This window comes from Leuciscus leuciscus (genome assembly GCF_965113295.1).
Source record: "Leuciscus leuciscus genome assembly, chromosome: 23".
Classification (NCBI taxonomy): domain Eukaryota; kingdom Metazoa; phylum Chordata; class Actinopteri; order Cypriniformes; family Leuciscidae; genus Leuciscus; species Leuciscus leuciscus.
This window is the reverse complement of record NC_138747.1, coordinates 4,640,493-4,651,172: the sequence shown is the minus strand read 5'-3', so window position 1 is coordinate 4,651,172 and position 10,680 is coordinate 4,640,493. Positions and strand designations below refer to the sequence as shown.

At 35.6% G+C, this 10,680-nt stretch overlaps 1 protein-coding gene across 1 annotated transcript in view; it reads left to right on the top strand.

Annotated features, from left to right (window-relative positions):
- epha8 (eph receptor A8) overlaps positions 1 to 10,680 on the top strand; it is a 179,797-nt gene that overhangs the window by 115,352 nt on the left and 53,765 nt on the right. Inside the window, exon 17 of the mRNA XM_082155779.1 lies at positions 7,256 to 7,320. Within this exon, the coding sequence (XP_082011905.1) occupies positions 7,256 to 7,320 (65 nt within the window). The remainder of the gene's footprint in view (positions 1 to 7,255; positions 7,321 to 10,680) is intronic.

Sequence of the window (10,680 nt, the reverse complement as noted above, 5' to 3'; positions counted from 1 at the left end):
GAGATCTTTGTGTGTTTATAAAAGAAGTGTCTTATGCTCATCAAGGCTACATTTATTGGATAAAAATGCACTAAAAATAATATTGTAAAATAATATTATATTATAATTTAAAGTAACTGTTTTCTATTTGAACATTAAAATGTGATTTATTCCAGTAATTCTAAAGCTTAAATGTGGAAATGTTTTTTTTCCCCAGCATTTATATAAAACTTATTTTTTTTGACACTATAAACTATAATAATGTATGTTTGTTTGTTTGTTTATATTTATTTATTTATTTATTTATCGGCAGCAATTATTTTTCAAAATGTATATTTCTTTTATAAAGTGTATATACTGTGTGTGTGTGTATATACATACATACATGCATACATACATACAGATAGATATTCATTCATTCATTCATGCATTCATGCATTCATTCATTTCATTCATTCATTCATTCATTCACTCACTCACTCACTCACTCACTCACTCACTCACTCACTCACTCACTCACTCACTCACTCATAAAGCTTGTAAATGTAAAAGATTCTGGACAATATCAGCATAAACTCTTATCATTCTGGCATAAATTCAATAAAGTAACTGGCAGTTATCTTTGAAGACCAGTAATAATGTTGTTCTCCTTTGATAACATAATGATTGGTAATATACAGTAAACACATCACAGTCAGAACAGATTTATTTTTAGAAAAGATTATTGGTTCCTCACACCTTTCTAGTTTAATTGATACATAAATCAGGTTAGACAAACCAACTAGAGCACTGTTTAAAGATGGTTTAGAAAGGTGTTGTATTTGTTACATATTTTGTGTGTGTGTGAGAATGACAAGTATTTATGCTGATATTGTCCTAGGGTATTTCAAAACTTTTGAAGGAGACTATATTTATATTATACAATATGTATATATGTATAGACCTTATGCGCCAGAGAAACCAGGGCGCCGCCATCTTTAGAATATTGTCTTTTAACTTCCGTTTTCGCGGTCGCTCTGTATATTTCTATGGCATTGCTGTCCAGGAGTAATTAGCTTTTGAAGAGGATTTACTTAAAGGGATAGTTCACCCAAAAATGAAAATTCTGTCAGTAATTACTCACCCTCATGTTGTTCCAACCCCGTAAGACCTTCGTTCATCTTCGGAACACAAATTAAGATATTTTTGATTAAATCTGAGTGCTGGCTCACTCCTCCATAGGCTTCTAAGACACTATAACTTGCTGGCCCAGAAAATGCATTAAAGACATCGTTAATATAGTCCAAGTGACTACAGTGGCTCAATCTTAAGTTTATAAAGCGACGAGAATACTTTTTGTGCGCAAAAAACAACAAAAATAACGACTTTATTCCACTATTCATTTCCTTCTCTCTGGGCCTCGAGTTAGTTCACGTAGTGTTTTAACGCAGCGCGTCTGTGTTATACGCCACACGCATCACACACATGACTAGCGTCGGCCAATAGTGAGCCTACGTGGTGATGTGCAACACAGACGCGAAGATGAACGAAGGTCTTACGGGGTTGGAACAACATGAGGGTGAGTAATTACTGACAGAATTTTCATTTTTGGGTGAACTAACCCTTTAATGTAAAGTTAACGAAAGTTATCATGAGGACTGTAATGTTTAAAGCAGATGACTTAACAAATGTCAGTCGACCGGGAAGATTTTAAAACGAGCCGTTCATTAATAAACACGCAAAATCGCTGTGAAAATACAGACCGGAAGTCAAAGGACAACGAGCGCAGCGCTGAAAAGGGGCGGGGCTACAGAAGCTCACAAATTAGCTAAAATGAATCAGATTTCTCAACTTTGAGGAGACTGTTTGAATTTTTTTTTTTTTTTTTGTAAGGTTTCTCAGCTATAAAGCTGCATTTGCACAATGCAGTGACAAAAAATGTGAGTTTTTTTCATGCTACACACACACACACTCTGAAGCTTGGCACCCTTAGTTTTAAGTCTGTTAAAATGGCCTCAGAATGTATTTAACTCGCACAGTGTCACTGCCAGTGCTCTTCTAGTGTATGAAACATGTTGACACACAGATGCTAGCGCTTCTGTCCTGTAGTGTGTTCTTGTCGTCTCAGTTTTGAAAGCAGCTGTTCTACTGTCACACTACAGATAAATGTTAAGTTAGTAGCAGCGCTGCCGCTACTTTTAGTTAGTTACTCCTCAACACCGGTTTGTAGGAAGGAGCCAAAGAGCGAGAGGGAAAGAAACAGCGAGAGAGAGAGAGAGAGAGAGAGAGAGAGAGAGATAGAGGCCATCTGTTCCTACTTTCTGACCCAGTGCTCTCATCAGGAACAGCCTTTCTAAATTAGAAGTCCAATCACTGAGTGCACTAATACTGCTGATTACAACACGTGCTCCCTGCGAGCGAGGGATGGGGAAAGACAGATCAGAGAGAGCTGGAAAAGTTCTCTAAGTAGAAAATTAACCAAAGTGATGACATTTAAAAGAAATGCAAAAAAAAATTGCATAGACAACCTGGTAATGAACAGAATGAGAGAGGTTCCCTGGAGTACTGTACTGCTTCTAAATGTAAAATACAAGAAGAAGAAGAAGAGCTCATCTGATGTACAGCGTGGGTCTTTAGTTAGTGTGGTCAATTCACGTTATGCATTTAATTCCTTTTTAAGGACAGAAAACAAAATAAATGCCCTTTGTTTGATTAAGTTTAGCAGCATAAATGTACTGTATAGCAGCAATCCTTACTCGGCGTACTTGCACAAAAACAACAGATTCTATATTTCTGGTTACACTTTACAGTAAGGTTTCATTTGTTAAAGTTGGCATGAAACTGAATTTGTAATTGTCTTTTCTTCTCTATTGTGACGAATATCCGAGTGAAACGGCTTCTCGAACAAGAAAGAAATGTAGGGCGGGACTTGATTTTGTCCATAGGGAATTGATTGGATGGTTGTCTGCTATTGGTGGATCACATGTGAGTGACAGGTTGTCCCGCCCTTGCTCCAGTGAACACGTCATCAGAGAAGAGAAGAGATGTCACTGCATTTTATGTTTAAATGTATTTTATATGAGGGGCCAAGTATCGAAGGTGCGTACCTATTATAATAGAACCGCTTGTGGGAAATGTATGAAATTTGGCACACTGATAGAAGACAGTCTGAACTTTAACCACGGCAATTTTGGAGTCTCTAACTCAATCAGGCTAGCGCCACCAATTGTCCAAATTTGCAGTCACTTTTATGCTAATAACGTTTGAATTGTAAGGGCTAGAAACAAAGTTCTGTATGTGTCTTCGGTGCCATGCCCTGAAGTTATATTGAAGTTTCCAAAACTGGTAATAGCTTCTGTTGCATTTTGGCTATTGTAATGAAACTGTTCTTAATTGATGCCTTGGATCATGCCGAGAACATAGATACCAATTTTGCTATAGACAAATTCTACTTATTTTCTATCTTTTTTCTTCTTCTTTGAAATACTGTGTTTACCAAATAACTTAGTTTTGGGAGTAGACTGATAGTATAAAGATCATTAAAAAGTGTTTATCTGAGAGTAGTTTTATTAGGTGTTATTACCCAACTAGCCAGCATTTGAGAATAAAAAAAAAAAAAAATATATATATATATATTATTTTATTTTTTTGGGGTCACTCTTCGGCGACTCCATGGCCAAGTAATGAATAAAACCTTTTCCTTTGCCATTTGACAGTAGAATTATGTTTTTGCTGAACGAGAGGACTCACATTTTCAACATCTAAAGTCTTTGTGCTTTCAATTGTGTTCTAAAGTGTTCGGAGTTAACTTTTTCACTCAAATAAAGATCAATCTGTTATGTGCGTTTCAGATGGCAAGATACACTATAATGACAGACATTGCAGTAGTCAAACAAATCATTGGTCTGTGTAAATGTCTCTTGACGGCTGTCTGGATAGATCTGATGACAGTAGTGCTGTTCTACCTCAGGCAGGTCTGCTGTATGTGAGACAATAACTGTATTTATCTGCACTTTAATCTCTGAAACTTTGCTCACCTTTTATGTTCACAAACAGCTACATTACATGAAAGATAATATCCACATAACAGGAGCACTTTAGCATTTAACATGAAAATTGAGGTCTCACTTAACCCTGATCCAGACCGCAATGATAACCCATGCAGTGTTGGGTGTAATGCATTACTAAGTAATTAATTACTTTAATTGATTTGCTTTTCCCTTGAAAAAGTTAAGTAAGCGATTACTCTGTAAATTAATTAGTTACTTCTGATGTAATTGCATTATTGACTAGAACAGGTCTATATAAAACAATAGTGGATTTAATATAAAAATGTAATGTCTACTGTTCAAATGTATGTTTTTAATGTAACCTTCTCCCTTTAAATACTTTGTTCAGTTCAAGATTAATTTATGCAATTTTATATTATTTATTTGAAAGAGCAGTTTCATGCCCTGTATTGTTCAACTGGTCAATGTTGATATGGGATTTAGAAAGTTATAATGCCCCTTTTTGCAAGATGTAAAATAAGTATTGTATGTGTATATTAAGTTTTAGCACAAAATACCCCACAGATATTTCTATATAGCATGTTAAAATTAGTCCCTTTTTGAGGGTGAGCAAAAACGCATTGTTTTGTGTCTGGCCCTTTAAATGCAAATGAGCTGCTGCTCCCGGCACAGGGGCGGAGCTTCAGGAGCTTGTGTGTTAGCAAATCCTATGACCTCTTCTCAACATGGACTCACCCCCCTTTGTTGCGTGTTCCCGGAGGCGGGGTTTATGTAAATTCTAGGGTTTGTGATGTCACTAACCCGATAGGAAGCTTGTGTAGTCCCTTCCAGCCGTTTGTTGTAGTCCTTAAAGAACTATTTCTTTATAAGCAAAAATCTCCCTTTGCTTTGAACTTTGAACATCGTAACTTTGCAGATGTTGTTTATGCTCAAACAGCAACATTACACACTAACTAAAGTTAGAAAAGTGAAATCATAACCAGCCACCCCTTTAAAAACAAGTAATTCAATACTTTTTAGAGAGAGTAATGAGTACAGTAATCTAATTACATTGTTGAAGATGTAATTAGTAGCTAGAAATGAATTACTTTTTTAGGGTACGATTACACAACAACGATATGCTTAAAACAGATACACTTTTCCTTTGAGTTCTCCGCGTACAGACGACACCATGGTCAAAACTATTCCCATTCCGCAGAAACGTCTAAAAACGCTGTATTCTGCTGCCAGGCCATTAGATGGCGATGAAACACTATAGACTGAACACGTAATACGCGTGTACATGACGTCATCGTCTTCAAAGATTTACGTTTTTGTTGTTTACACAGAGATATTTTTCAAAAACGTCCACTTTAAAACCCGTTTTCAGGCACCCCAAAACGCCATTGTCGTGTAAACAAACGGCCAAAACGCATAAAAAGTTTTACGTGTTTAGTTGAAAACGGTGTCGTGTAAACACTCCCCTTAGAGTAACTTTACCTAACACTGCCCATACAGTATGTGACCTCCATAACATTGTTAAAAACACCATTGCAGCCGCGGATAGACGTAACAAGTCAAATGCAAGGCAACGGCAAGCTTAATTTGTTGTTTTGTGGTACCTATGGGACGCTGAAGCCGGTTTGTGTTATCTGTTAGCGGCGGACCCGACACACGTCCGTGTGGCAGCTGGCATTTTTTCAAATTGAAGGTGACTCCTTGTTTACCCATTTCCAACTAGTAGGGTGCAGTGAATGTAAAGCAGGATTCAGGGCTCTGGGCTTATTGGGGGTAAAACTGGGTCAGGTGCACGTCTCACGCCGACTCCTTCTCCACACAGATGTGCACATCTGTCACAGCTTCCCGTGTCAAGTGTCCCGCCGGCAGCTCAGGGCCAGACGCGCACCACCTCTCGTGTTTCCCAGATGGATGGGAGCAGGAAGATATAGTTTACCATGTTTATCTGTGAAAGAAATCTAGCATGATTTGGCCCTCGGATACATTCACAGAGAGAAAAAAAAAGCTTGTTCCACGGTGACCTTGATTCGTACCGAAAACAGGCTAGGTGTCTGGTCATCAATAAAGCCCTGGGGAAGGCCCACTGATATGTCATTATGCCAATGCTATGGCTGTACATGCTTCATCATGCTACATTTGTGCCTCTGTATAAACTACACGACAAGCAATTATTGTCTTAATCGGTACTTTTGTCTTGTTTGGAAAGGTTTCTTCATTTGTCTTCATTGGACATTTTATGTAAATCTACTTTTAAATCGTATTTTTATTCTTTTGGAAACCTGTAATTGTTGTTTTTGTTGTATTTTAGACCTGCTTTGTACACTGTACAACACTGTACAGGATCAATGTGCTCTATAAATAAATGTTGTTTTTCTGTAAAAATATCTACAAATTAGTGCTGTCCAATCGATTAATCCTGATTAATCGCGTCTAACATAAAAGTTTGTATATATATACACAGTCAAACCAAAAATAATTCAGATATCATTTTTTATATTGTTTTTACTAGTGGGTGCAGGACACTATAGTTCATTTATGTAAGTGAGGATAGCAAAATAAAGTAAACTGTGACATATCCCTAAAACATCTTCATACAGTGGACTACCAGTAACATGTATAAAATTTGGGACCAACAATTATTCCGACACTTTGACCTGACCATGTTTTGCTGGAGTGTTTTTTCTTTAATTGCTAATGCGACCTTTTTACACCACAGACTGAACAAAATGAAGCATTGCTTGGTAATTGGTTGAGCTAAATTGGTATTATCTAATTGTGTAGTTAAATTTAACAGCTGATAGATATTCAACCTAATTCATCTGTGAGACAGTCTAACAGAAGGACGGACAAAACCAGTGAAATATCAACTGATTTGATAACTCCGAGTTCTTGTCATATTTTATTACCATTTTCTAAACTATAGCGAATAAACTGTGATAATGTTGAAGGTGTCTGAATATATTTTGGTTTGACTGTATAATTATATATTTACAAAATGTTATGTTAGATGCGATTAATCATGATTAATCGATTTGACAGCACTACTAAAAGTAAAAATATTTTGTTTCTGAAGTAAATAATCTCTAAAACAAGATAAACTTATTTGTGAGAAACTATATTATCTGTAAACAAACTCTGTTTTCAGATAATCTTGAATTTATTTGACTTTTCTTAGCCCTTATTTGTCAATCAAAATATGCACTTAAAAGAATATGTGTGTGTGTGTGTATATATATATATATAGGTATATTTTGAATGTCTTTGTAACATGTTTTATTTTGAATTTACAGTGAATCTCCTGGACACAACCAAAATCTCAGGAGACTGGGGCTGGCTCACATATCCTGCACATGGGGTAAGAAAATTCAGTTTCTTCATTATTATTTGTGTGTTTTGAATTTTTACTTCAGTGAAATGCATCATTATTTATGCTAAGAGGAAATCGTTTATACTTTGACATCCTGAAGTGAGTAAAGATTGCGGTTTATGCCGCGTTGGTTGTTTTTTTTTTTTTTTTTACTATCCAACATGTCAACTTTGGCTTGGTGTGAGTTTAGGGTGGCACTACAGTACCTGTTTGTTTGAAGAATGGCAGATAAAGTGTTTGCAAAATGCTTTTAAAATCAATGATTATTCTTGCAGTTCCAGTGAATGCCACTATGAGCTTGCTCCTCCAGCTCAAACCAATCTGATTTCTGATTGGCTCGTTTAGTCGTTTTCAATGACCGTAAACCTGCGTTGTTTTGCACGATCACTGTAGCTGTTTCTAATTTTATGATGAGTAGGTTATGTTATCAAAACTGTCCTGTTAGCAGTGTTAGAGCCGGTGGCACAGAAAATACATGAAGCAGCTTTAAAGTCAGCATGAAATCAAAAATGACCTATTTACTTTATTAATTCACATAACTGGTCTTATTGTGAACAGCTGGTGCATATAAATAAATAATTCCAAAGGTCTCTGTAATTTTTCATCAAAATGTTGCAATTTGCTTCACCTATAAAACAACTTTTTACACAGAGGTTAAATTGGGCCAGAATGACTCAAAAATAAGCCACAAATATTTAAAGGAAATGTATTTAATTTCCGATTAATTTCCAAAAATATATAATTATTAATATTTGTAATTTATAATAAATAAATATAATTATCCAATTATATATTCCAAAAATATATAATATATATATATATATATATATTTGTGTGTGTTTATATCATCATTTGACACATTATTCAACCACTCTCATCTGTACCATGAGAGAGAGAGAGAGAGAGAGAGAGAGAGAGAGAGAGAGGTGTGTGTGTGTGTGTGTGTGTGTGGGTGAGGAGAGGACAGAGCAGGAGAAGAAAAAGGGAAGGCGATGTTCAGATTTGGCTGCATTTGCATATTCTAATGGAGAAAATGATGCATGGGGTATTGAATTAACGGCGCACAAAGTGATCTAAGCGTTGAACTGTCACAATTAGCGAGGGTTTCTGTCAGCGTCTGATGGTGGAGTGATGTCCCTTACTGTGACGCGCCGACAATTACCAAACCATCACTGATGTACTGGAACAATCCCTCCGTTACGGGCTCACGTGTTTAACTGTGGTGGAGTGCAAGGAAACTCCTCAAATCAAAGCTGGAGAGTCTTTTAACAGAATATGAAAAGGGTTGTTTGTACATTATGTTGTAAATTATACTGTCTTTAGTGCTTGCCTGTGCAAAAGTCTCCTCCGTGACGGTAGTGTGTTGTGGATGGATATCTGGAGATTGTTTTGTTCTGGGTGGTTTCTGTGATATTATAGTCTATCCCTCCTTTATTAACAAAATTGTAAGTTTGTTTGCTTGGGAAAGTAAAATCACATCTCTTTTCAACAAGTCACACAAGTTTGAGGTAGAATTAAAAACATTGCATGACTTTAATACTTCGAGTTATTGATCAGAAAATGACCTGGACTACAATCTAACTTTGGTTGACCAGACACTATGTTGTGGACACACTTTATTTTATCATTTATATTTTCATAAATTAATTGTAAATTTGTAATGTTCTATTCCATTCCATTATATTATATTATATTATATTATATTATATTATATTATATTATATTATATTATATTATATTATATTATATTATATTATATTATATTATATTATATTAACCGTGATAGTTTGAGGTCAGAAATACTGTCAAAAGTTTGGGGTCAATACGATTATTATTATTTTTACTTTTATTAAAAGATGCATTAAATTGATCAAAATTGGCAGAAAAGACATTGAAATATTTCAAAAGATTTCTATTTCAAATAAAGGCTGTGCTTTTGAACTTTTTATTAATCAAAAAAATTGTGAAATCATGGTTTGCACAAAAGTATAAAGCAGCACAACTGTTTTTAACATTGATAATAATAAGAAATGTTTCATAATTTCTGAAGGATCATGTGACACTGAAGACTGGAGTAATGATGCTGAAAATTCAGCTTTGCATCACAGGAATAAATTAAATTTTAAAATGTATTAAAATAGAAACGTTATTTTAAATTGTAATAATATTTCACAATATTTCTGTATTCATGATCAAATAAATGTAGCCTTGGTGAACAGAAGAGACTGTTTTAAAAACCATTAATAAATCTTACTGACCCCAAACTTTTGTATGTTAGTGTGTATATATACGTTATATAAACATCAGTATGGCTCAATGTCATTTTTACAGTTAAATTTAAACCATCTATTATGTTGCAGCTGCTAATAAAGTTACTCACCAAAGCCTATTTTTACTCCCATTTGTCGCTTAGTAGGTGTTCAGTTTGTATCCTGGGTGAGAGAGAAAGCGCGCGAGAGAGAGAGAGAGAGTTTCTGAAAGACTGAAGTCATAAAGGTGCACAAATGAAATGGATTTCCTCTCTTACAGAGAGCGCATTTACTACGACCTGAAAGGTAGAAAATGGGACATACATAATTCACTGAAGTGCGCTTTCAATGCAAGTCAACAAGCAGTAACGCAGTAAAACTGCCAGATAACGAGCGTCCCCGTTTGCGTTTGCCCTCTAATTACTGTTTGCTAGATGTATACTCAGCGAATAATGCAAACTATTTACTTGAACTTTGCCACCGTTTTTCGTTCGCATCCACTCAGTCACATAAACACAGAGGACCTGGAACAGCGATTAAACCGCCTCCTGTGGGAAGCAGGCAGTTATTTCTTCTTTTCTCAACTGTAAAAATAATTTCCACAAATACATTATGTTAGTGTGCATATTCACACTGGCACAGCAAACACTTCCTCCCCAATTATTACTTGACAGCTAGCTAAAATTAGCGGCGTGCTTTAACAGCTCTGCATTAGTTAGTGTACCTGTCTGATGTGACTGCGTCGGTCCCCACTGAAATGAGCCACGACAAATGCATCTCATTTACACGCCGCAACGCTATCTTACATGCATAAACTCCTGTTTGCTTCTCTAATAGCTGCACTTTAATTTTTTTTAATGTGCATTCAACTTCAGATCTGTTGACTCCAAAAACTAATTCAGCCAATAGGAAAGTAAAATAACAAATTAAATGTTTTTAATATCTCATATGTCTCATAATGCTGGACAGCAATGAGATTAAATGTAGAGCAAATGAAGCCTGATTTCTTTTCTTTTTTTTAAAGCTTTTTTTGTTTGTTTAGAAAAAGACCTCACTAAATTCATATGCACCTCCTATAGAAAAGTGTGCTCAGATTTGT